Genomic DNA, 27,065 nt, shown 5'->3' on the forward strand with positions numbered 1-27,065 from the left:
GCATGCAACATAACCAAACCCAGATTTATTAGTTAAAAGATGAAAGTTCATATGCCTTTAGGGGCCAGACTGGTAAAGAGGAGAGGTGGGTTGCTATAAGACAGTAGTAGTTCTGTGGACAGAGCCAAACTGCAGAGCGGATGCTCTACCTAAAGGCATCTAAAACCAGGTTTCTGTTTGCTTTCAGATTCTGCATGACAATTCAAATATACTGCAGGCCAAATTCAGCCTATAGGCTCCCAGTTTGCAAACTGTAGAAAGGAAGCAATAACGTGTGAGAACTTCTGGGATTTATAGAATTCAGATGTGTCTGAGGGAAGAAGGTGCCTTCCTGTTCACAATGCCTCTGGACATACCCGCCAAAGCCTGGTGATCTCTCAGCCTCAACTGTGCTGCTGCAATTCACCGATGGGAAGTGTGGTATGCCCAAACAATTTGCAATCAATAACATATAGTATTGATATCATAATGAATTTACTTTTTTTTTTAATTCACTTTTAAAATACATAAATTAAGGATACTAAAGTTTATCCCTAAAATAACTTACAAAATCACTTCCACTTACAGGCCAAAAAGGATGTGGAATAACTAGAAAGGAAGGAACAAAACATAATCCTTTGTATACACACAGAAGTGTGGCCTGCATGCCATAGGTTTGTGTGTCTTCTTCATAGGGGAATAAAGTTACAAATTACTGCTCAGGCTAATAGTAACCAGGTTTGGAGACATTGTGGCAGCTAGCCTTAGTTCTATAATAGCTACATTAGAATGAATTAATTTTAGGAGACTTTTTTCAACATTTTAGAGGATGGTATTATTTTATAATCAGAGGGGGATACAACACAGAGGATTTCAACAATACTGGTCTTTTTATTATTAACCGGGGTAGGAAGTACATGAGTGTCTCTTTCATTACTCTTTACATATTTTTTTATCTTTAAAGATTCATAATAAAAGCTCTATTAAAAAATCTTATTTTAACCCCTAGTAGTTCTCTGCTTTGAGAAAGCCCCAGTAGAAAAGGCTGCAGGAAAGGCAGGCAAGCAGGATTAGAGTGAAAGCATCATTTCATTTAATCTTATTTCATTTTGATGCCAACTAGAACCTTTGATATTGACAAGAATAAAGAGGCACTAACTTTAGTTTGATTTTATGAGGACCTAATATAACAAAAACTGATTTGAGCAAAACACACACACACAAATACATATACATACACATGCACATACACACACTTTCAGAGGTTATATTTGAAACTTTTCACTAACAAGTAACAAGGCAAAGTTTCCAAATACTAGACACTTTAAATCACTAGTCTAGTTAGTAGACAAAATAAAACACTATTGTTTCCTTGAAAAAAAGCCTTATAATGCTGTAAATAAATGATGACAAGTATATAAACTTTAGCTAACATTTTATCACCTGGTGGTCGGTTTGAAAATTCTGGCAGTTTAGGGCCTGAGCTGTCCAAGTTAATTCCTTGTTCTCCAGGCAATGGCTGTTGATCAGCCTCCTCCAGACCAGCTGGGCGAGTATCTGGGGTGCTAAAAAATAAATTACATGTTTGAGAGTAAGTTGTACAGTTTATACATGAAAACTGCTTAACCCCTCCCCTACGTCTGAATAAATCCATCTGCATTATCGTTCTTAGCATTATTTATATCCCTCTAGTCTGATAAAACGTTCAATATTTGGCATAAAAAAACTGTCAGTTTCATTAAATGTTAAAATCCACTTAATTTAATAAATGGCTATTTACTCTAGGTGCTTTCTACAAAATTCTGATATAATGATTTTCATTTAATTATCCATCCATCCAATGTTTTAAGACCTGATTTTGGGTTATCAGTATTGTACTGTTCCTATGAAACCACACTATCTTTGGCGTAGCTATCAAATTCAACCAGGGAATCCAGACTTCTTTTTTTGTGAATATTGCAACGGTGGCTCCAACAATCCATAACACCTTGCAAGAAATTGGACTGGCTAATGAAAATGGTATTCAGAGAACAAAGAAAGCCGGAGAATACCAGAACAAAGCTAATTAATTTTGTTGCAGAATGTCTATTTAACAGACATCCCCATCAGCTCTGGGATGCTTTCATTTTCACCTAAGTGTACCTTACAATTTTATTAGAGAAGGAAAAAAATGAAGAAACACCCACATTCCCAAAGACCCAGGGCTCACAGCCCTCATTTCGTTTTTGTCCTGGTATTAGTCACCCACTTTTAGATAGTATTTTATCTCGTTGTACTCTGTAGTTTCATAAACCTTACCTTAAATCCATTTTAAAAGCTCTAGCACATGGTAATTTAGAACCTGAAGCAGGTCCTAAGCACAACTAGATTCCTGTATTGATTTGCTCCTTAAATGACTTCTCTCTTGCTTCAATTACAGGTAAGGATTCCTGTAGTATTCTTTACTTTCAAAGAATTATACTGCTAAAAAATATCTCAGGCCCAGCCACCTCATGTTACTGGATAACAAAACAAAGGCCTACAGAGCTGTAAGAAAACAGCCTGAAGATTCCATGGTAAGCTCGTGGTAGAGCTGGGAGCATGCGCTCTTCTTTTTAACTTACTGTCTCCATTCCTAGGAGCCCTGATGTGGTATAAGGCCCTTTCCACATTCTGTAGCTATAACAAGTAAGCAAATCCCTAAGGGCTGGTACAGATACCAAAAATCTATACTAATGGCAACTGAAGAACCTTGCAGTGTTAATCCTAGATTACTGAGAGGAATAAATATTGCCAAAGAAATATTATTCCCATACAGATTGATAGTAGTAAAGAATTTAACTTAGAAAGAGCTACTGGAAAAATCAGATAACCAAAGAGTTTACTAATTTTGAATTCACGAAAAATACAGGTTGCTAATATAAATTATTTTTTGATTTATAAGATTCAAGAAGAAAGTGAATATGATATAGTTTTATAGTACCACCAAAGGCATACTGTAAGAAGACTGAGAGAAAGGTAGTGGGTTGGCCAAAAAGTTCATCCAGTTTTTTTCCAGGTGTTATGGAAAAACACAAACAAACTTTTTGGCCAATCCAATAGATGGTTTTATTTTAAACATTTATGTTTAATTAACTAAAGCTCCCCTATTCTCTTCTGTAATTCTAGTAATTTACTTGAATTAACCCGCTTTTATACTTCTTAGTCATTATTTTCTGGTAATAAATGTCTCTGGATTTCACTTTTGTGATTAAAGGCAGAAAATCCAGTTTAGTCAATATTCCTTTTTTATCAAAGCCAAAAATATGACTTAACACTTAGCTTTAGGAAACGAAATATAAATTAATTGCCCTTCCCACTGTGATCTTGCAAAAGACTCATCTTTACCAAAAGGGTAACTGATTGAAAAGGTCTAGTCATCTTAGTATGAGGTTTTAAGCTGCTAAGGATGATAAAGAGCCTTTAAAAGAAAGGCACTTGCACAAAAAAAAAACATTTCTATTTGAGAGACAGAAGGGAGTCTCCGTAAGTAGTTTTCATTCCTAAAACACATATAGCCTCTCTGGTTCCCCAGCAGTCATTATAAGCCTGACATGCTTTGTAGAGTTGTAGTGTGGTAGCAATGGCTAATTCTCAGGCTCTGAATGGCACAATCCCCTCTGAGACTGTACAGACTTAGGAGACATATATCATTTGACTGCAATATATGAACCTTGTTTGGCCCCTTATTTGAACAAATTGTAAAAAAAAAAAATTATTTTGAGATAATCAGGGAAATCTGGACGCTGTCTGAATATGTGAGAATATGAAGGAAGCATTAGTTTTTTCCAGGTGTGCTAATCGTATTGTATGGTCACAAAAAACAGAAAACAAAAACCAAAAACCTGTCCTTATTTTTTCAAGGTACACAGTGAAATACTTAAAGTGAACTTGCTTTAAAATAATCAAGAGGTAATGGGAAGAACATGAATGAATGCAAGATAGATGATGAGCTGAAAATCTGAAGCATGGGGAATTTCATTATACTGTTCTTATACATGCTCAAAAATTTCCATCAAAAAAGGTGTTCACATAGAAATAAATGAGTAAGATTTCAGACAAGACTATCACAACCTACTTTAGATCCTGCTGACTATTCTTCTTCTTCCGAGGGGGCTTCTTCTTCTTCGGTTTATTTGCGTTGCTATTGTTTTGCTTATTGTTTACCCCGAAATGGCCCGCAGAGATATCACTCTGCAACAAGTTGACCAACAATGGGCTCGTCAGCGTGACATCCTTATTGACCGGGAAGCCTGGATTCTGACCACAGGACATCTGATTTCCATTGGGTGCTCCATTGAAAGGTGCATTGAAGGGCATCCCATGGCCTGAGAAGTGGTTTCCCGAGGCACTGTTCCCCTGCATGGCCTGCACGTGGGGGGGGACCATGTTGCTTTGCTGCATGCTAACATCTGGCATCATCTGAGACAAGCTGACATCATTATTTGCTGTCGTAGCAGGATCACCATGCTGCTGGGCCATGTGGGGGCTGGGCCCTGGTGGCCGCAAGACCTGCCCCTGCATCCCCATAACCTGAGACGGACTGCTGTTCACGGGCCCTTGCTGTGGCAGCATCTGTCCTGACATAGGTCCTGTAAACTGCACCATGTTTCCTTGCAAGTTTGGCGTTGGTCCCCTCATTATCTGTGCTGGTCCCGGCATGACATTAGACTGGTTCTGAGTGTTAAACTGTTGCTTATTCCCCTGCATCTGATTGGTCATGATCTGCTCTATCATTGGATTCTGTTGGAGCAAAACTTGCCCCTGAGGCCCCATCATCTGGTTATGTGGTGCCATCATTTGGGGGCCCTGCTGGGGAAGCATCTGCTTGGGTGGGGTCATCCTTTGGGGTGAGGGCCCAAGATTTTGGCTCTGAGGATTCACCATCATCTGACCCTGTGGCATAAGCTGGGCCCTTGAAAGGATCATGGGGTTCTGAGGGTTCAAGGTTCCTTGTTGCTGGACCATCTGGCCCTGGGAGGGCACGATCTGCTGGTGCATGCTCATCAGTTGAGATGGTGGGCCCTGCTGGGGCTGGCCTTGCATGTTGCCCAGGTTCACTTGAGGAACCCCAGAACTACCAGCCTGTTGGTTGTTCATGTTGCCATGAATTCCCATGAGGCTGGGCTGCATCATATTTGGTGGCCCGTGGGACACCTGCATCTGGTTTTGAGGAGGACCAGCTCCTTGACCACCTGAAAAAAAAAAAAGGCACAGTTTCAGAAAGAAATACTATTATCTTCTTGGTATTAAGATTCTCAAATTACCTTAATTAGAAAAACACCCCTCACCCATATCCAGTGATTAGCATAAACAGATGTGTTATGCTTAACATATTTCTGTGAGTTTTCTATAGTATAAGGCTGTGACTGTGGCATACATTCTCAGTGACCATACAATAGAGAAAAAGAAACCATTTCTTTATTCCTATTTGGTAACTTGATAACATTTTGAAGATCAATATAGTTTTCTTTCTCTTAGACTAAACAAAGAGAAAGGTAGCATCTCATTATTTAAAAATAACTTGTAACTACCTTAAAATGAAGAAAATTAATGAAAAGTGTTATGGGATAATGAAATAAGCTCTACTTTAGATGAGACAGGAAACAAAAAATGTGCTGCAGCCTCTTAAGAAAACCTCAGCAAAGTTGAGAAGATGTTTAACAATGCTCCTTGGGAAACTATATTCAGACTCTCCAAGGTTATGGATGTGTTATCTGGATACTGCACTTTAAAGAAAAGAACAGCTAATACTTCCTAAAGATAGGTCTCCTCCACCCCAATGTGGTAAAAATTATTTAATCTTGATCTGGAAGCTGAGCCTCTGGTGGAAGTCAACTGACAGACAATTAAGAAGCTGCAGACAGAGGACAGACAATAAAGGATGATAAAGCTTCAGTGACCCTCTCCTGCAGCAATCCCTAGGAGACCACATGGGACATGTTTTAGTCTTAATTGTTTCCAGTTCAGACAAAGAGCACTTCCTGGTTTGCCACAGTGTATACTTACTGTTAGGTCTTTGGGGTTTTCCTATAGCTGCTTATATTCTCTCTTCCTTTCTGCAGAATAAACTTCTAGCTTATTTTATCTCCTCCCCACCCTTTTCATTTTGAAATGAGGACTAAAAAGTGATAGCCACAATGAAATCATCAAGCCAGTCCATGTTCCAGCCAGGAGGTGAGAGACAAACTGTCCTTTGTTCATACAATCTAGATTTTTCCGGAATCCTAAGATCTTCCAGACCAGCCTTAAACTGAATTCCATGACCACTGTATATACTATATACACTAAATATTCCAGTATATTCATTCAATTGACAATCATCTATTGAGTAGCTAATATGTGCAAGGTACTTCTGGTACTGAGGTAACATCAATAAGCAAGACAAACCAAATCCCTTACTCCATGGAGTCTAGTTGGCAAGAGTAAAATAACAAACAGACTAAGTATTTTCACAGGAAGAAGTAAAAGCTTAATAAGAGAAATAGAGTAAGAGAACAGGAAACGACAGACAAGAGTAGAGCTATCTTAGATGGGATAAACGGAGAAATCAAAACAGTAAGTGCATGGGGAAGGCACCTTATAAAAATATAAAACAGCTGCACTTATGGGGAGGAATTGTGAATGATTTTATTACTGTTTTAAAACTTCCTACAGAATGTGAATTTACATAGCTCAGGAACTGCAGTTTTGCACTAGCAGATGGAGAAAGTCATGGTTTGCCCTACATTTCTCTAGCCCTTCAAGAGGTAGTTTGAACTTTTTAAGTTTCGAACTTTTCTCCTTTCTTAGTATTTACAATTAACAGTGGAACCACACAACTAAACTAACTCCAAATGGGCATGGGAACTCAGAAAGTATTTGCGCTACCTCAATCCAAACTCCTTATGAGAAAGGGTAAGAGGATTAATCATGTGCTACCTAATAGCAACCAGATACATGCAGTCTCGGCTAATATAATATTGCTTACAAATATTTTCAAGCCATTCTGCTGTACACAATATGCCCTCCTAAATTTCTTCTTATATACACTATTGGCATTACACCTGTACTGATAAAACCTGGTCTTCAAACACCACCTTGTAAACCAGAATTCAGACATTCAACATATACAATGTTAACATGAATTATAGAGATTTTAAATGTTGCAGTTATTCAAAATGCCATATACCTCCATGCCTTTGTAACCACCATCTCCTTTGCCAGAAATACCTTTGGTCCTTTTACTAACTGAGGGGTCAGCAACCTATGATCCATGGATCAAATAAGGCCCACTGCCAGCTTGTAAACAGACGTGAATTCACTCAGAGGTCAGGAACATAGTTTTGTATTAGCATACAGGCATTGTGGAACATTGCTATGCTCATTCTTTTATGTACTGTTTATGGCTACTTTGGTGCTACAACAGCAAAGTTAGGTAGCTGCAACAGAGAACATATAACCTGTGAAGCCTGAAATATTTACTACCTGGTTCTTTTCAGGAAAAAAAAATGCTGACTCCAGCTCTACCTCTAGGTTTATCTCCTTTCTTTAGGTGTTTCTAGATTTTTTCAAGACATTTTACCTACTTTTAATATAACAGTTATTGCCCTGAAAGGATATTTATAGGTCTGAAACGAACGGCAAGGATCAAGGCTTACATTTCTCTGTATTTCCTTGTTGTCTACCTACCACACAATGTTCAATAAATGCTGGCTGAATAAGTCATAGAAAACAAACCTGCATGCTGGACATTTTGATTCGCTTGCAGCTGAGGGGCTCCTGAATTCCCAGGGGTAGTTGCTGTGGTCGAAGGCACCTGACCTTGCATAAAGTTCGGATTGGCCTGTCCTGCTGAGAAGCCAGGTGGGAGGCGTTTAGGCATTCCTTAATAGAAAACAACGAGTAAGGCAGTTACCTAGCAAATTTATACTCTTGCTTAGATGTGGAATGAATAAGGAAGGATGAGCTGCATGAAGTCTCCACTGGCTTAGCTCTCTCTGTCACACTGGTAGGATCTTTAACCAGGTTGGGAAAGATGGTTAAAAAAATCAACACAATTTCTTACATGAGCATTGTCAAAATGAAAAAGAAATACTAAAAAATTTACACTTTGAACATGCCAAGGAAAAGATGGCAATCTGCTCCCTAAATGTGATCTGAGGCCACGTCACAGCAAGGTTTAGGGCTCACTTTTCTGTAATACAACGGACCCCAAACCTTTACATACTTTAACGTAGGTACCAAAGGAATACACTAAATTCTCTCATATTCAAACAAACTGATCAGAAATACTATAAAACAAAGACCTGGGTCCTGATATTAAGCATAGATAGGTGATTTTTTTTTTTTTTATCCATTGAGGGAATAGATGACAATTTTTTTTGTGGAAAAATTTCTCCCCTGTATTGTGCTGGTCTCTTTGGAAGAGATAAGAGATCAGCAACAATTTATAGGAGCATCAAAGTGAAGTTATATTAAATTTATCATTACACCTTCCTCTCAAAAGGGTTTGCTGAAATTCTGACAGCTATGGTACCAAAAACTGTGCTCTAATGGAATCTTACTAAAGTAATACTTTCTTTTATAGGAAGGTTTAATTTCAGAAAACAAATCTGTAATAAGAATCTCAGAACCCATTCACTGTTTATAACATAGGCCTGGATGTGGCCAGATCACCTAGGTGAGCACATCATTTGCTCTATGAAAGCATCAAGACCTAAGCTCACTTGAATTAGTCCATTTATTTAAGGGCCAAATTTTCAATGTCCTGAAAAACGCTTTGTAGACAAATATGCATTTGTCCTTTCTTTAGCAGTGACAAGTCCCCATTTGCATGCTTCCATTGTAATTATATCAGTAATCACATTTGCAGGAGGGACTACCCAGCCCCCACTGATCCAAGGCTAGATGCCCAGAACAGTGAAGTTTGGAGCCAAAACATTCTTGCATTTTCTCAAAACTTCTTAGGATTCAAATATTACAGCCTGCATGTCAGTAAAAGTAATTACAAGAGAGTGAAAAGACTGATGAGCGATTTAATTTTACCAGAAATCATGGGAACATGCCTTTGCTATGTTGCACTAAAGATGCAAGGGTTTTTTTTTCTGGATAGGCAATGGGTGTCTTTTGGTGGGGGGGTATGTTTATCAGGTGACAGTATTACACTCTCTATACCTTACTGAAAAGCTCCAAGCACATTCATGTGCACTAGATCAATGATTAATAAGAATAAATAATAAACATGGAGATGGATAAGTTTTACTGTAATCGTTTTACCTCTCACACATTAAGCTCCATTGCTTTTTCTTCATACAAGAGGCACCTTACAAAATAAATAAATAAATCTCCTTTAGGTATAACTGGTGGAATTCCCTCTCTAAGGAGCAGGCATTGGCATTATAAAACTGTAAAAGTCAATGATTTCTGAACTTACTCCCCTTTAATACTTTAAGCAAATTTAACAAATACCATGCTAATAATATTTTTGCTAACTAGGATTACCAAAATTGAAAACCACAAGGGCCATTTCCCCAACAAAACCCTACACTTATCTTTTCATTTTTGCTCTATTGCATAACCTTATTTTCAACAGCGGAACAGCTTAAGTTGTTAATAAAACCATGATTCTTCCAGACGCCTTAATTTACTAGTACAAGATCAGGCAAAAATATTTGAAAAACAAAATGAACATATATCTATATTGAATTTTACCTGCGTTTTTATCCAGAGGACTAGCTTAAACATAACCAGTAAGACGCTGCATAATGTATCAAGTTAACTAAGTCATATCAAGTGTCATCACTATATTCACAAAACCAAATAGTTACATCCTCGTTTCACTCCCTCCATTAACTCTAAAAATTGAAGTGCTACTAAGATCTAGCTCCAGTCAATTCACAACACAAACAGCTCCAGTGCTCCTCACCTCCTAGGCCTGGATGTAAGCTCTGTGGCCCCTGATTTGGTGGCTGCTGCTGTATCCCCATGAAGTTAGGTGGCACGTTTCCCTGTTGAACCATAGGATTCCGACCCGGAGAGCTGACGGGCTGCTGAAATCCCTGGGGAAGTGGGTTATTTTGAGGTGGCCTTGGTCCCATCTGCTGCTGAGTTTGGTTAACCGTTGGGGAGGAAGCAGGGGATCCCTGCTGGAAGGAGGAGGGTGAGGAGGCAGGAGACTTGTTGGTGAGGTGGGGCTGCTGCAGGGGGGTCGGGACCCTGGAGGGCCCTCCCTGCAAACTCTTCATCTGAGGAGCTGTGAACTGGCCTGGGTTGCTCATCTGAGGAAAGTTTGTATGGGCTTGTGAAGCTTGCTGGCTGCCAAAGGGATATGGAGGGGGAGGGTGGGAAGGTGTCTGTACCGTGGCTAAGGATGGTCTTGCCTGGAGTTGCTGTTGCATTGGGCCAGGCAAGGGAGCCTTCTTCCACCCTTGATTTGCAGTCATTGTGCCCAGAGAACTCTGGGCTGGAGGAGGCTGAAGGGCTCCGGAAGGCAGCTGGTTCCAGCCTGGAGGAACAGGCACCTGAGTTGGGGCAGTAAACTGGGGTCGAATGCCCTGTGGCTGTTGCTGCTGATGTTGCTGTGGGGGTCTTGCCTGCAGCTGTTGCTGCTGTTGCTGCTGCTGCTGTTGTTGCTGCTGCTGCTGTTGCAGCTGGGGAAAACTGGCTGGGTTTATTTGTCTGTTCACAGGGACGGGCTGCATTGGGTGGTGCGGGGGCGCTAAAGATCCTGAGGGATGACTTTGTTGTGGTATATGGAGCCCAGAGAGGAGTGGATCCACTGCATCTGTTTAAAGATAGTCAACAAAGCAATAATTAACTTACTGCAACCTAGATTCTAGAGCAATCCTAGAGTCTTGGCAATTCTGCAAAACAGAGAAAAATCTTCTGGTATCATTTAATGTTTGTGAGCATTTACTATAATGCAAAACAACTATCGAGATGAGAGAAAGACTGAATCTTGTCTATAAAGAGCGTATGATTCTAAAGTGGATATAAGAGCCAGGCAAACTATGCAGAGCAGTATTCTCCAAAGCATATTCTGAGGGACTATATTCATTAGTATTAGAAAACAAAACAAAAAATAAAGTCAATCAGGTTTGGGAGACACTGGACCTAACACAGCCTTAGACAGGTTTCTTCACTATAGGACTTCCAGTGCTTCCAACATGTTACTTTTGGAACTCTGGGAGGGAGGATCTAGTAGGACACATTAACCAAATTTACTTCACTACAGAATTCTCGGTTTGGAGGAGCAGAGAATACATTTTTAGGAATGTTGGGGTATAATTGATAAGAATAGTGAGAAACTCTGAGAAGAAATTTTGAAAAGGAAATAATGACTTCCAGCTTGAAGAAACTAAGGTAGATTTTATATAGAGAACAGCATTTCAGCTGAGCAGTTAGAAATCTGGCATCAGAGAGAGAGCTGAATTCTATGATGCTCTGTGCAGGGAGTGCAGCCTCTTCAATTCTCAAAGGTTGGAGGTCAATACCTGACTGAGAAGCAGGGCGAGGAGTCCTGGGCTGCAGTTCTGAATTGGGGCCTGGTGCCATCATGGAAGATGACACGTTTCCACCCTGGGGTATCATAACAGTGGCAGGGCTGGTCATCCTTATTAACCCTAGAGAAAAAAAAAAAATCTCTAGAATAGAGTACTGGAATTGACACAATGCTTGTTTTTAATGAAATATTTCAAAGATGTAAAAAGGTATAAAAAATTTTTATACCATCGTCTACCTTATTTAAATGTAAACCCTGCCCTACTCTGCCTGCTTCATATATATATGAAATATATATAAGAAGCCTCCTACTCCTTCCCAATCTCATTCCATTCCCTCCTTATCTTATATTGGGTTAACAGTTTCAAGTTTTTATCTTTTCTACATATATAAACTGTAATACATTTTTTGAATGCTTTTAATCTTTGTATAAGTGACACCATTCGATATGTATTGTTTAATTTCCCTTTTCACTTAATACTATTTTTTTGAGATTCACCCATCCTGACTATAATAGTGCCCCATTTTATGGAGTTAATACAGCCATTTGCCTGCTGATGAACACTAAGTTTTCATCCTTAGAATTTTGCAATGGCATATATTTGTCCTGTATTCCATAGACATGTAAGAGTCTCTTTAGATTACATACTTAAAATCAGTAGGTTTTAAAGTATGAGCATCTTCCATTTTACTAGATATTGGTAAACTGCACTCAAAAGTGGTTATACCTATTTATACTTTCACTAGCAATTTGAGAACTCCTCTTGATTCACATCTTGCTAACTTCTGATACTATTAGATTTTCTAGGATTTATTAATAGCATCTACCTTTATAAGTGAAAACAACTTATAATTATCCTCTGCTCTCGTCCTAATTTTAGCATCACATTGAAAACAATTTCGAAGTGAGCTGGAAAGCATCTTTTCTCTTTTTCTATGCTCTGAAAGAATAAGTGTATCTGTTCTTTGAATATTTAGTAACATTCACCTGTAAAATCATCTGAGCCTGTGGTTATACTAGTTGATCCACAGGGAGACAGATTATTTTGTTTCTTAAGTAGTTGTAGATTTTTCATTTGCTATGTCTTACTAAGTCAGTTTCAGTTAAATTATACTTTCAAGAAACCTGTTAATTTGCCAAAGCTTTCAAATTTGTTAGCATAAAGTTATTCATGGAATTTTTTTTCCCATTCTTTCTAAAAACTGAGATATAATTCACATGCCATAATAAAATACACCCTTTAAAGAGTACACTTTTTTTCATTCTTTACACTGCTCATGCCTCTCTCTCTTACTTGTCTTACTAGGATCAATAATTTCAGTTGTCTTTTCAGAGAAACATCTTCTGGTTTTGCTGCTCTGTTCCATTAGGTTTTTTAATTCATGAAAGTGAAAGTGAAGTCGCTCAGTTGTGTCCGACTCTTTGCAACCCCGTGGACTGCAGCCTACCAGGCTCCTCCGTCCATGGGATTCTCCAGGCAAGAGTACTGAAGTGGGTTGCCATTTTTCCTGCTCTTACCTTTATTATTTCCTTGCTCCTAAATTATTACTTTGCTGTTCTTTTTCTCATTCTTATGTCAGACACTTAAGTCTTTTAATTTTCAGACAGCTCTAGTATAAGGTCTGCTCTAAATATCTGAGAGTCAAATTTTCTAGTCTACATCTCACAAGTACTATTTTCATTGCCATGTTATGTGCTTGGTTGTGTCTGACCCTTTGTGACTCCATGGACTGTAGCCTGCCAGGCTCCTCTGTCCATGAAAATTTCCAGGCAAGAATACTGGAGTGGGTTGCCATTTCTTCCTCCAGGGGATCTTCCTGACACAGGGATCGAACCTGCCATCTCCTGCATGGCAGGCAGATTCTAAACCTGCTGAGCCACTGGGGAACTATTCTCATTATTTCCTTCTAAATATTTTCTAATGTCCATCTTGAATGCTTTTTTTAAAAAAAATCACTGGGTATTTAGAATACATTTTAAAACTTCTAAAAATATGGGGTATTTTAGTTTTTTGTTATTTTTGGCCACTGACTTAACTGCACTATGGTCAGAGAAAATGATCTATGTGATACCTGTATTTGGTATTTACTGAAACTCGCTTTTGGAATAACATAATCAGTTTATACAAATGTCATTCATGAGAAGATTAAGAATTCTTAAATTATTAGTACAGTTTCTAAATATGTCCATGTCTAATATGTCTCAAACTATTTTAATTATATTATTTGAGCTTTCTTTATCCTTACCAATTTTTGTTCGATACATCAATTACTATTGGAGGTGTGTAAGAATCTTCCTTAAGATTTGCTATCTACATGAATCCGGGCCATTTTTACTTCACATATTTGAAGCTAGTTTATTAAAAATACAAAAGTTTAGTTATCTTCCTGGATTTTTCCTTTTATATTATACAGTCATCCTTTTTATCTCTAGCAATGCTTTTTATCTGATAAAAATATTGTCATACTCCTTTTTCTCAGTTAATATTCACCTGGATTCTCTATTTTCTTCTATCCTTTTAACTATGAACTGAGACCTTATGTTTTATATGATTCCTCTAAGAGTACATAGCTAAATCTGAATTGCTCAATCTAATTAATCACTTTCTTTATCAGTGCTTATAATCCACTTGCATTTATTGTTAATTACTGGTATATTTTATCATTTTATGATATCACTGTTTTTTACCCTTTTTTTTCTGTGCTGTTTTCCTACTTCTCCTGAATTTTACTAGACTTTTTTTCATCATGTTCTTCCTTTCAACCCCTCCACTACTAGTTTAGAAATTATACCTTCTATTTCTATTATTTTAGTGATATTTTAAAAATGTCAACAGGCATATCTAAAGGCCATGTATGATCATCATTATTACTAAGTAAGTTAATGTTTATTTACATTTACACAATGTTTACCAATTATTTAGCTCACCATTCCTTCTTAGCTCTTATTTCTTCCATCTTAGGTTCAATTTTCTTCTTCCTGAAGTACATCCTTGAGCAGTTCAATTAGCAAGGGTCTGTTAATGGTAAATTCTCTTAGTCTCTTTAAAAAGGTCTTTAATTCACACTACTCTTGATACTATAGCTTTTGTTTAAAATTCTAGGCTGTTAATTTTCTCATCACTTTGAAAATATTATCCTCATGTTTCATGGCATCAATGTTGCCACTGAGAAATTAGCTGCGGGTCTGATAATCTTCCCTTTGTAAATTATTGGGGCTTTATTTTGAATTCCTTTTAACATTCTGTTTTTCTGCTCTGCAGTTTTTCAATTTTGTGTCTAGATGTGAATTTATTTATTTTTTTGTAGGGCTCAGAATTATTGGACTTCTGAATCTGAAGACTCATGTCTTTCATCAATTCTGGAAAAATTTCAGCCATTCTCTTACTATTGTCACTCCTCAATTTCCTTATCATCTTCTGCAACTCTTTTCAGGGATATATATTAAGCTTTTTCATTTTATCCTTCACTTCTCTTGATTTCTTTCATATTTCCATCTATTTATTTATTGTGTGTTGCATTCTCACTGTTGGCATTTTTTCAAATTCACCTTCCAATTCAGCTGTCTCTAATTGGCTGAATAAGTTATTCACTTCAATAATTTTAAAATTTCTGTAGATTCTAATTTCTCCCTAAATTCTCTTTGTGTTTTGATAGTGTCTTGTTCTCTTCTTAGAATTTTCATTATTTTAAACATGCTGATATTTCTGTTACCTAGAATTCTGGAAAGAGGGTCTAATCTTAAATTTATAAATTCAGAGAATAAGCTTGTTTATAACCGGCAATAAATATGAGAAATCTGCAATGGTTTGAGGTGACAGCTTCCATGGTTATTACCACTTTAGAACCACTTAATAACTTAGCATTGCTGTTCCTGGGTCATTTCAGTGACACATGTCCAACATGTATGAGGATAGAGAAGACAATTCTATAACCACCCTTTCCCCAACTCAACTAGAGCCCAGATCAAGGGAGATAAGCTTTGCCTTCGGCCTCCTGTGCCAGAGAGCAAAACTTTTTCTTATTTATCTTTTACTGAAAATACTGGCTTCATGAAGGATTCTGAACTCTAACTTCCTTCTTTATGTGGACCCAAGACAAGGCTTCCTATTTTTTCCCTCTTGGCCATTAAAACTCAAATCCATTGGCTCCTGCAGCATTTCCTCACGTGTTCTGCTGCTGCTGCTAAGTCACATCAGTCGTGTAAGACTCTGTGTGACCCTACAGACAGCAGCCCATCAGGCTCCTCTGTCCCTGGGATTCTCCAGGCAAGAATACTGGAGTGGGTTGCCATTTCCTTGTCCCGTCACCTGTTCACTGTTATTTAAATGTTCTTCTTTGTTGCCCTGAGGATTTTTCCTTATTGTCTTACAAGCTCATCTGTGCATTAAATGTTCTATTTTATCCGACATTTTCAGATGTTCTGTAGCTGAGACAGGGCAGTTAGGCAAATGTTTACCTGTTAAAAATGGATTTGTTTCTTGGAACCCCACCGCACTTTCCAAAGATGGTAACTGGATAGTAAGAAAGTTCTTGGGAAATAAAAAGATATAGGTTTTCTTAGTCTACAATCAGCTTCCTATCCCCAGAAATGTTTAAGCACATGCTGGCTAACATGCTCAGGAGTGATACTGTAGAATACATTCTAGCACGATGTGGGAATCTTGACTAGAGTCATGCTTCACAACTGGGGGCAATTTTGTACCCTAAGGGATATCTGGAAAGGTCTGGAGATAGTTTGTTGGAACAACTAGGAGGAAGGTGTGGTGGCGCTACTGGCACCTGATAGGCAGAGGCCAGGGATGCTGCTGAACATCCTACAAGGCACAGGACAGCTCCCCATAGGAAAGAATTATCGATTCAAAACATCAATAATGACACATGACTAAAAGACTACTATGGTACCTCATAGATACTAGATTCTATGAAGCTTTGAAACAAAATTGGCTATGGATTTTGTTTTCATTTAAAAGGACTCCTGCTTATCAGTCAAGTTTCTGTTGCCAATACAAAGAGAATAAAGTAGTGTTAAGAATAATTTAGTCTAAGACATTCTAGATACACAATTCTAAATTTATTATAAAGGTTAGTTAAGGTCTCTTTCCCTAGAAAAATTTGCTTAACTAAATATTAAATTTTGTTTGCATCCACCGTCCCAGTGGACAACAGAGAAAAAACATTCTTATTTTAAGTATGCTTGGCAGTAAAAAAAGATACCTAGGTGCTAAAATATTACTGTGACTATAGATCATTACTAATTGATTATTCTTGAAACTTTATATTTTATCACAGTGTCCTTCATTAAACAATCTAATTTCAACCTAAATCTTTTAAGTTTCCTATATTGATAATGAACTACATACATCACTAAAATTTACACTCACTTTTCAGAGATACTTAGTAAATATGCCTGCTGTTTGCCAGATACTAGGAGAGCCTGCAATTAGTGTGCTGATATTGGCTTAATGGAGTCAACATTTTAAGGTTGGAAGGGATCTGTAATATTGTTTCTTGGACATAAATATGTTTACAGGTAACTAAGGCCAGTAACTATTAAGACATCTGGCCAGAAGTTGAGACTAGAACCCAGATGTCTCATCCTAGGTCTGGTCTTGCACTAACTATATGCAACTTGGCTATACTCTGCTCACTCTTCTGGCTCTTCAATGGAGGCAACTTCGTTACCTATAATCTCTCATTAAGCTGCCTTAACACCAAATGCTCAGATTTCTGCAGAGAACTAAACTTATTTAACTCCCTACTATAGGTTCCAGGTTGGGTATTTTCCATTTACTATACAGTACTCCAAAACAGCCCAACAACACAGGTCCTGACACACAACAGGAACTCAGTGAAGGTCTGCTACATTGCTCAGGGTGCAACCATCTTCAAAAAAGAGCTCAAAAGATTATAGGGACTATTATCTCAGTGAAGAAACTGTTGCATGGAGAGGTACAGTGATGCGCTTCAGGTAAACACCAAGTGGCAGTGCCAGCATGAAAACCTAGCTCCAACTCTCCATGGCCAAGTCTTCAGCTACAGTTCAGAAAGAACGGCTTTATAAACTGAGCTTCTCTATTCTGCTGCATTTCTTCAAGAGCTACTGTGGTAGGTTGGAAGGGAATGATTGGGTACAATTTCACGTACTTAGATTCTCCTTCAATCACAGCAGCTGTGCTTTTCTGGCTTATTGGAATAAAAGTTCCTACAGCAGAAGAATCCTGAAAGCTGCTAGTGCAGTGAAAACAGCACTGACCTGGGGAGTCAGATTTGCCCACTGCTACTTGACCATGGGCAAACTGCTTCCTTTCTGTGAACTCCATAGTTTCCTCAGCTTAAAATGAGAATACCAACTCAATTTTAACCTTCTGTGACTCACAGAAAGTGGGTTCAGTCTCTAAAGAAGAAATTTCAGGACTGCTACAAAGGTAGCAAATAATCTGTAACTCTCTCAAATTCTAAATACAGAAAAACACATACTCTCCCACATACTTCTACAGATTTCACCTAAGCATGCACAAACTCCTGGATTCTCAGTCACAGAGAAAGGTGACTCTCTTTCATAACATAGAAGGCTACGTTATGCTATAAAACACCCTGAGGATAGAAGATGTTTTATTCAGTTCTATTTGCAACACTTAGCATAGGTCCCGTCATACATTGAGAACTCAATAAATGTTTCCTGTTTCCTGCATGGCTCAGGGCTCATCTACCTTTAAGTATGAGCCCCAACCATTGCGAAGACTATATATGCTCCATGCTCTGTGATCCTAGTCTCCTAAGAGTCTAGATTCATGTCTTGTTTTCCTGAACCAATCAACAGAAGTGTGTCAGGAACCTCCACCTATCTTGCAGGACTCAAACGATCATACATTAGCAAATAAAGCCAAAAAAAAGGAAACTAGTCAAATGTCATACAACTGAGTGGGAGATCTCACCTGGACCGCCTGCCATGGGAAATCCCGCTTCCATCCTAACTGAATTTCCAGCTCCCATGGGTCCATTCATTCTCACATCTTGGCTCCGGTTCTGAGCCAAAGCCAGGTTGATAGCACCTTCCCCTGAAAATGATAGTCAGGTTTAAAAGGAAATCAGAATAAGATGTAAATTTTGTTGAAAAACAGATATACAAGAGCTCTAGGTTTATGTGTTTTTAAAGAATTATGCTAAGTTTATCACCACAAAAAGGGTGAGTTCAATACTATACAGGCCTCTTTTCAACCTCACCTGAGCAGGTTCACTTACATGAAGCACAAGGAGAACATAACTAATTCTCACAATACAGTAGATGGACAATCATTAATGATGTATGGCATCAGCAGAGAGCTTGGAAGGCGGAAATATTTATTTTCAATCAACTCATCTTATATGTGTGTAGGAAGAAAATATTCTCAGAAAGTCTCAAATCCTGGATTACTTTTTGAGAATTTATGATCAGAAATTAGAAATATGAGTAGGTCTAACGCAGAAAGAACATACAATGGCATGGGGACACTGTGATATTTGTAAGTAAAATACCATTTTCCTTTTAACAACTGCAATATAAAGAGATATGCAGAGGAGAAACTCATGCAATGAAGAGTAGATACCCTGGCTACTAATCTACCTCTGAGATATGATAAGAGCAACATTTGTATAGGGATTTTAATGCTTAAGAAACTGTATCTTATTTGAACCTCACAATAGCCTGGTAGGTAATGTCACTACAAGTGTTCCAATTGAGTAGACACTAAAGTTAGAGGCAATTTATTTTATTTTTTTAAAATTAGAATGACATGATGAAATTCATTTTTTAGTAAATATTATATACCTAGAAGAATGTATGAAACAAATTCAATTCAAAGGATAATTACAACGCAAACCTCACATAACCACTATTTACTTTAAGGAGCAAACTCCCTATAAGCCCTCTGTGCTTCTTTAAGATCACATGTTTTTCCTTTCCTGCTGGAGTTGACTACTAAAGGGGCAATTTAAACCTCACTTAATAAAAAGATCTCTGAAACAAGTTTTGGGATGCTTCCTGAGCTTAAGCCCAAATTTTGACTATTCTTACTCTGGTAGACAGCACCACCTTGCGGACAGAAAAAAGTATAGCTAGCCTGTGGTTGAGGATTTGAAAGGCTGCATTCACCATGCTCCTTACTGTTTTAGGGCAAGATGACAAAGAATGAAGCCAATGAAGGCACAGCAGTTTCCTGTCTTGTCACGATATAGGTCAGCTAGATAAATAGATAAAATATTAACTATTGTAACTATTGTACCAGATAGCTTGGTAATAGGGAACAAATATCTTAACAATAAGTGACCAATCACCAGGGGCTATACAATGTTCTAAATTGCCTATGGGAGTTAAGAATAAAAGAGAAAAAGAATACAGATCTTGAGGGTTTCCACCAAAGGGAAAGAACTATTAACATACTAAATTTGCGAAGACGTTCTAGGTGGAAGAGCTTTTGTTTTTGAAATGGACAACAGATCATAAAAGTGGCTTGTGGCTGTTACTAACAGCTCAGATGTGGTCCTTGCCAGTCTCTCTAATCTCAATTCAAACTAGTTTCTCCTTCAATAACAAGGACTCAGGCTCAGTGGCCTTTTTTACTTTCGTAGGCACACAAACCCACTTTTCACCTTAAGGCCTTTGTACAAGTTGTTCTCTCTGCCTAGAGCAATTCTCCGGCACTCCTCACATAAACCGTCTTCTCAATTTTCAGTGTAAGATTAAGTGTCACAAGCCCCTAAAGTCTTCTCCAATCATTTTTTCCAATGTCAGGTCACCCTTATCAAAACATCTTGTTACTTCTTCAGAGCACATCCCATGTAGTTACTCATTCACTTATTTTCTTGTCTGCCTCCCCTTTATGGGCTTCTGAAGTAGCACTAGTGGTAACGAATCTGGCTGCTGATGCAGGAATGCAAGAGACACCAATCCCTTGGTCAGGAAGATCCTCTGGAATAGGAAACGGCAACCCGCTCTAGTATTCTTGCCTGGAAAATCCCATGGACAGAGGAGCCTACAGTCCATGGGGTCACAAAAAGTCAGACATGACTGAGCACGTACACACACTCTTTTATCTGTTCTCCCAGGATAGTTATTAATAGTTATTCATAGTAACTCCATTTATTTTCAATTCCTAATTTAAATGATAAATTTTATGGCCACCTTAATTATATCCTGTAAACACTGAACAGTGCCTGGTGTACATAACAGGCACTCCATTAGCTATTTACGGACTATATGATGAAAAGTCATCTTATCATAACCTTACAAAGAATCATAGACATTTTTCCATATGGCAATTGCATTCCAGGAAAACCTCACGGTCCATAAAAATCTCACACTGAAAATAATAGGTTTCATGGGAGAAATACTGTTGAGGCAAACTCAAAACCCATGCGGCTTTGTAACTAGAGCTCTAATGAAAACAAAAATTGGTGTAGGCAACACACCTGAACACTAGAGTGGAAATGCCTGGTCAAAGCTGGGAGGGAACACAGATGCAGTGGAGCTTTGAGCTAGTGGGGCTGCCCTCCAGGTGGGCATGGGAGGAAGTAAAGTTCACAAGCTGAGAGCCATGCAATGCTGAGGGTGTACTTCTGGGGAAGGTACCTGAGTGTAACTTCTCATTCTCAATTTGCTGAAAAAAAGCTGAAAGGGCTCCCAGCCATGTAGCAACAGATCAAAAGGTTTATGGACAATTAACCTTCTAATCCTACTTTCTAACTGCCTTTGCCCAGGCAAAAAAAAATAATGTATGAATAAACCCAATTTCCACACTATACTACTGTTATTATCCTATTTACAAGCTGCACATAAGTTAGTTGTTGTCAAGGAAACACACATAGAAGAGAACACTACTGGCTCTCCAACGTGCTGACTGGGGTTGGCAGACTATGACCCATGGGCCAAATCAAGCCTGTTGCCTGTTCAGATAAATAAGTGTTACTGGAACACAGCCACATTCACTCATTTACATATTGCTTTGACTGTTTTTTGCACTATAGCAGCAGAGCTGAGTTGTCTTGACAGAGATCTTCTGGCCCACAGAGCCAAAAATTTTTACTCTTTGACCCTTTACAGACTCCTACTTTAAATCAGAATGAATTTACAGGGGAGTCACAAAATGTCCTCAAAAGAGATGTCTCCTCAACTCCCTGGCCAAAACTCAAAAGAAGGGTACAGGGAGTGTTCTTCAATGGAGAAAAGACTGTGTGTCCTTGGGTGTAGGACAACCTGTTCCTCCAGCCCTGCAGCAGACACCACAATAGTGACAAGACCTCCTCTTTAAACCTAAAAGGCATCAGCCCATCATCAGTTTCACAAAAGCAACAGCTGCTGCCACCACTTTCACTCCTGCCTGAATTCCCAGTGAATGCGGAAAGAGAAAAGGAGATCACCCATTTTAGTACACCCTTTTAGATGTACTCTAAAAGTTAAAAAAAAAAACAAAACTCTTTTCTGTAGTATGATAATCACTGCCACATGTAAATTTCATAATTTCTTATAATATATGTGATCTATTTTGCTTCCATGCTGGTATTTGCATTTTAATTTATGGCTATAGGAATAAACAGGAATCTTACTCTTTTGAAGATTTGTAGGAAGTAGGGATGATTAAGAGAAGAAACTTGGGGTCATACAGACAGCGCATTCTGCCCTGCTCACCGAAGTTCTCGAGCAAGCTATGTGTCTGCCCTTTTGGCTTTCTGAACGTCACCAAGACGGTTGGCAAGAATAAGCGTCTTACAAAAGGAGGCAGAAAGGGAGCCAAGAAGATAGTGGTTGACCCATTTTCTAAGGAAGACTGGTATGATGTGAAAGCACCAGCTATGTTCAATACAAGGAATAGTAGGAAAGCACTGACCACAAGAACTCAAGGAAACAAAATCACATCTGATGGCCTCAAAGGTTGTGTTTTTGAAATGAATCTTGCTGATCTACAGAATGATGAAGCTGCCTTTAGACGATTCAAGCTAATTACGGAGGATGTTCAGGGTAAAACCTGACTGAGATTTCCATGGTATGGATCTTACCTGTGACAAAATGTGCTCAACGGTCAAAAAATGGCAGACCATGACTGAAGCACATGTTTATATCAATGTGCTTCATCTGTTCTCACATGTGTTTTACTAAAAAATGCAACAATCAGATTTGGAAGACTTCTTATGCCCAGCACCAGCAGGTGCGCCAGATTCACAAGATGATGGTGGAAATCATGACCTGAGAGGTGCAGACAAATGACTTGAAGGAGGATGTCAATAAATCGATTCCAGACAGCACGGGAAAAGACAGAGAAAAAGCTTGCCAACCTATTTTTCCACTCTATGATGTCTTTGTTAGAAAAGTAAAAATGCTTCAGAAGCCCAAGTTTGAAGTAGGAAAACTCGCGGAGCTACATGGTAAAGGTAGTAGTTCTGGAAAAGTTGCTGGGGATGAGACAGGTGCTAAAGCTGAATAAACTAATGGATATAAGCCAACAGTCCAAGAACCTGTTTAAAATGCAGACTTTTAATAGTGACAAACAAAAGATCTTATTTGTGGTTTAAAAAAAAAAAGAGAAGAAATTTGATGTTTCCTTTCTCCACTGGAAAACACTACCACAAAGCCCTTATAATTCAGGTAAACAGGTAACATAGACTATAAAATGTTTAGGGTTTTTAAGAAACTGCTTATATGTTTCTTATTTAAAAAATGCATGCTGATGTGCTTATAAAACATAAACAACTTATATGGTGTTATTAACAATAGCTGTTTGACTTCTACTCTTCCCAAAAGTTCATCCTATGTTTAATAGATTGCAGTGAATTAATTTTACTTTTCTGAATCCTTTTGGACAATCAAAACAAACTGGTTATTGTTTAAGCCACTATTCTCGTATTTATCAAATTATGGAATTCACCTCATTTCTCAATCTATCTCTTAACAATCTGTTTGTTATTATTGCTCCTTCTGGGGCACAATAATCTACAATCTTAACTGCACAAAATGTGTCTCACTCCTAAACATAAAATGTTGACCTTTCAGTTACTGAGGTTTTGTGGAACTTTTAGGTCCTATGCAAGCACAGGGTCAGAAGGGCTTGGCTGACAAGGGCAAGAAAAGGCTGGAATCACTCACTGGTTGCCACCTTGTTTGCATCAACGCAGGAAGGGGAAAGAAGGTTTTAGTACATTGGACACCAAAAGACAGACGCTCCTCTGTGCTTCCTCATACCTGGTAGTTCCATCTCTCAGGTTTATCTCCCTCATCAAGGTCATGAGTTCCTTCTGAGTTCATAAAGGCAAAGCCTATATTTTGCTTATCACGTATTCCAAGAGCTGAAGCAAACTAGTGCTATTATATATGTGCTTCCTTTACTTTCATTCAGCATATGTTTATTAAAGAACTTAACATGTACAGGCAAGTAAAGATACAACAGTCAGCAAAACAAGATGTGGTTTCTCCCCTACTGGAGCTTGGAGTCCATGGGGGAACAAAACAATCATCAAAATAATTGCTCTAGTGAAGGTGTAAGAAATGATCAGAGCAGGGGAAAACCAGACTTTTGCAAAAGCATGTGAAAAAAGATTCTGATTCAGTCAAGGAGTTCAGAAAACACATCCTTAAGATTGAAGCTGATACTTGAAGGCTGGGTATATAACTAACAGAAAGGGGAATGGTAGGGAACAACATCCATACAGAGGAGACATCAATGCAAAGGACCTGTGACAGGAAGAAGAAATGTATAATCAAGGAACCGAAAGAATGCTGAAGAGGCTAGAACAGACAGCAAGGAGGAGGGAGAGGAGCTGGATGAGAGAAGGCTAGATGAGAAATGTAAAGGTCAGACTATGCGAAGCCCGAGGTCACAATACAGAGTTTGGACATTATTCTGCAAATAATGGCCAGTCATAGCACAGTTTTAAGGTGTGTGTGTACTGTATTTTCATTTTTAAAAGATCATGCTGACAAAAACATCTGCAAATGAATACGGCTACAAAGGGATTGTTCAGGGCCTCTGTTAGATAAATAAAAAATAAATACTAAATCAGGCATATTGGGTGAAAGGAAGCAGATGAAATTAGGTATTTTTTTAAGGGTTTTTTTTTTGTTTTTGATGTGGACCATTTTTAAAGTCTTTATCGATTTGTTGCAATATTGTTTCTCCTTTAAGTTTTGGTTTTTGGCCTCGAGGTATATGGGGTCTTAGCTTCCTGACCACGGATCAAACCCATACCCTCTGCACTGGAGGCAAAGTCTTTACCACTGGACTGCTAGGGAAGCCCTGAAATTAGATATTGTTTAAAAGACAAATCAGTCCTTGGTTGGGGTGCCAGTAAAACCAACGTTGGATGGACTGATAGCCAAAATCAGTCCAAGGGAATGGAGTCTGAGGCTATGGATACTGAAGCATCAGGACCCAACCAGCCTCAACTCCTTTTCATGTGAAGCACAGGTGACACGAGTCGCTGTCATATCTGACTCTTGGTGACCCCATGAACTGCAGCACACCTGACTTCGCTGTCCTTCACTATCTGACTTTGCTCAAACTCATGTCCACTGAGTCACAATGCCATCCAACCATCTTATCCTCTGCCCCCCTCTTCTCCTTTTGCCTTCAAACTTTCCCAGCATCAGGATTTTTTCCAATGAGTTGGCTCTTCACATCAGGTGGCCAGAGTATTAAGAGCTTTAGCTTCAGCATCAGTCCTTCCAATGAATATTCAGGTCTGACGTCCTTTAGGATTGACTGGTTTGATCTCCTTGCTATCCAAGGGACTCTCAAGAGTCTTCTCCAGCACCACAGTTTGAAAGCATCAATTCTTCAGCACTCAATCTTCTTTATGGTCCAACTCTCACATCCATACTGGAAAAACTATAGCTTTGACTAGACGGACCTTTATTGGTAAAGTGATGTCTCTTAATACACTGTCTAGGTCTGTCATAGCTTTCCTTCCAAGGAGCAAGTGTCTTAATTTCGTAGCTGCAGTCACCATCCACAGTGATTTTGGAGCCCAAGAAAACACAATCTGTTACTGTTTCCACTTTTCCCCCAACTATTTGCCATGAAGTGACGGGACCGGATGCCATGATCTTAGTTTTTTCAGTGTTGAGTTTTAAGCCAGCTTTTTCACTCTTCTCTTTCACCTTCATCAAGAGGCTCTTTACTTCCTCTTGGCTTTCTAGCATTAGAGTGGTATTATCTGCATATCTGAGGTTGTTGATATTTCTCCCAGCAATCTTGATTTCAGTTTGAGCTTCATTCAGCTTGGCATTTTGCATGATGTACTCTGTATATAAGTTTAAAAAAGTAGGGTGACAATAATAGCCTTGACGAACTTCTTTTTCAATTTTGCACCAGTTTGTTGTTCCATGTCCGGTTCTGACTTGCTTCTTGACCTGCATATAGGTTTCTTAGGAGGCAGGTAAGGTGGTCTGGTATATTCCCATCTTTTTAAGAATTTTCCACAGTTTGTTGCTATCCACACAGTCAAAGGCTTTAAAGTAGTCAATGAAGCAGAAGTAGATGTTCTTCTGGAATTTCCTTACTTTCTCTATGACCCAACACATGTTGGCAATTTGATCTCTAGTTGCCCTGCGTTTTTTAAGTTAAGCTTGTACATCTGGAAGTTCTCAGTTCATGTACTGCTGAAGCCTAGTTTGAAGGATTTTGAGCATTACACTGCTATCATGTGAAATGAGTGCAATTGTATGATAGTTTGAGCATTCTTTGGCATTGCCCTTCTTTGGGACTGGAATGAAAACCGTCCTTTTCCAGTCCTGTGGCCACTGCTGAGTTTTCCAAATTTGCTGACATAATGAGTGCAGCACTTTAAAAGTTTCATCTTTTTTAGGATTTGAAATAGCTCAGCTGGAATTCTATCACCTCCACTAGCTTTGTTTGTAGCAATGCTTCCTAAGGCCCACTTGATTTCACACTCTGGGATGTATAGTTCTAGGTAAGTGATCACACCATTGTGGTTATCTGGGACATTAAGATCTTTTTGTATAGGTCTTCTGTGTATACTTGCCACCTCTTCTTAGTATCTTCTGCTTCTGTTAGGTCCTTACCATTTCAGTCCTTTCTTGTGCCCATCTTTGCATGAAATGTTCCTTTGGTATCTCCAACTTTCTTGAAGGGATCTCTAGTCTTCCCCATTCTATTGTTTTCTTCTATTTCTGTACACTGTTCACATATGAAGGTCTTCTCTCTCCTTCCTATTCTCTGGAACTCTGCATTCAGCTGGGTATACTTTTCCTTTCTTCTTTGCCTTTTGCTTCTCTTCTTTTCTCAGCTATCTGTAAGGCCTCCTCAGACAACTACTTTGCCTTCTTGCCTTTCTTTTTCTTTGGGATGGTTTTGGTTACCACCTCCTGTATACAATGTTACGACCTCAGCCCATAGTTCTTCAGGCACTCTGTCTATCAGATCTAATCCCTTAATCTATTCATCACCTCCACTGTATCATCATAAGGGATATGATTTAGGTCATAACTGAATGGCCTAGTGGTTTTTCCTACTTTCTTCAATTTAAGCCTGAATTTTGCAATAAGGAGCTGATAATCTGAGACACAGTCAGTTCCAGGTCTTGTTTTTGCTGACTAT

General features: G+C 38.6%; 1 protein-coding gene and 1 pseudogene across 20 annotated transcripts in view; one reads left to right on the forward strand and one right to left on the reverse strand.

Annotated features, from left to right (window-relative positions):
* NCOA6 (nuclear receptor coactivator 6) overlaps positions 1 to 27,065 on the reverse strand; it is a 91,854-nt gene that overhangs the window by 23,155 nt on the left and 41,634 nt on the right. For 15 of the 20 annotated variants that reach the window (XM_060397729.1, XM_060397723.1, XM_027977107.3 and 12 more), the window contains 6 exons: positions 18,417 to 18,539; positions 11,472 to 11,600; positions 9,905 to 10,762; positions 7,717 to 7,863; positions 4,076 to 5,192; positions 1,423 to 1,544 (listed from right to left, as the gene is read on the reverse strand). In XM_060397729.1, coding sequence (XP_060253712.1) covers positions 1,423 to 1,544; positions 4,076 to 5,192; positions 7,717 to 7,863; positions 9,905 to 10,762; positions 11,472 to 11,600; positions 18,417 to 18,539 — 2,496 coding nt within the window. Of the gene's footprint in view, positions 1 to 1,422; positions 1,545 to 4,075; positions 5,193 to 7,716; positions 7,864 to 9,904; positions 10,763 to 11,471; positions 11,601 to 14,407; positions 14,496 to 18,416; positions 18,543 to 27,065 lie in introns of those variants that run through there. The other 5 variants (XM_060397725.1, XM_060397726.1, XM_060397728.1 and 2 more) reach the window with 4 other exon arrangements.
* LOC121816274 (small ribosomal subunit protein eS1-like) lies at positions 22,090 to 22,976 on the forward strand (annotated as a pseudogene).

Source organism: Ovis aries, chromosome 13 (genome assembly GCF_016772045.2).
Source record: "Ovis aries strain OAR_USU_Benz2616 breed Rambouillet chromosome 13, ARS-UI_Ramb_v3.0, whole genome shotgun sequence".
In the NCBI taxonomy this organism is placed as follows: domain Eukaryota; kingdom Metazoa; phylum Chordata; class Mammalia; order Artiodactyla; family Bovidae; genus Ovis; species Ovis aries.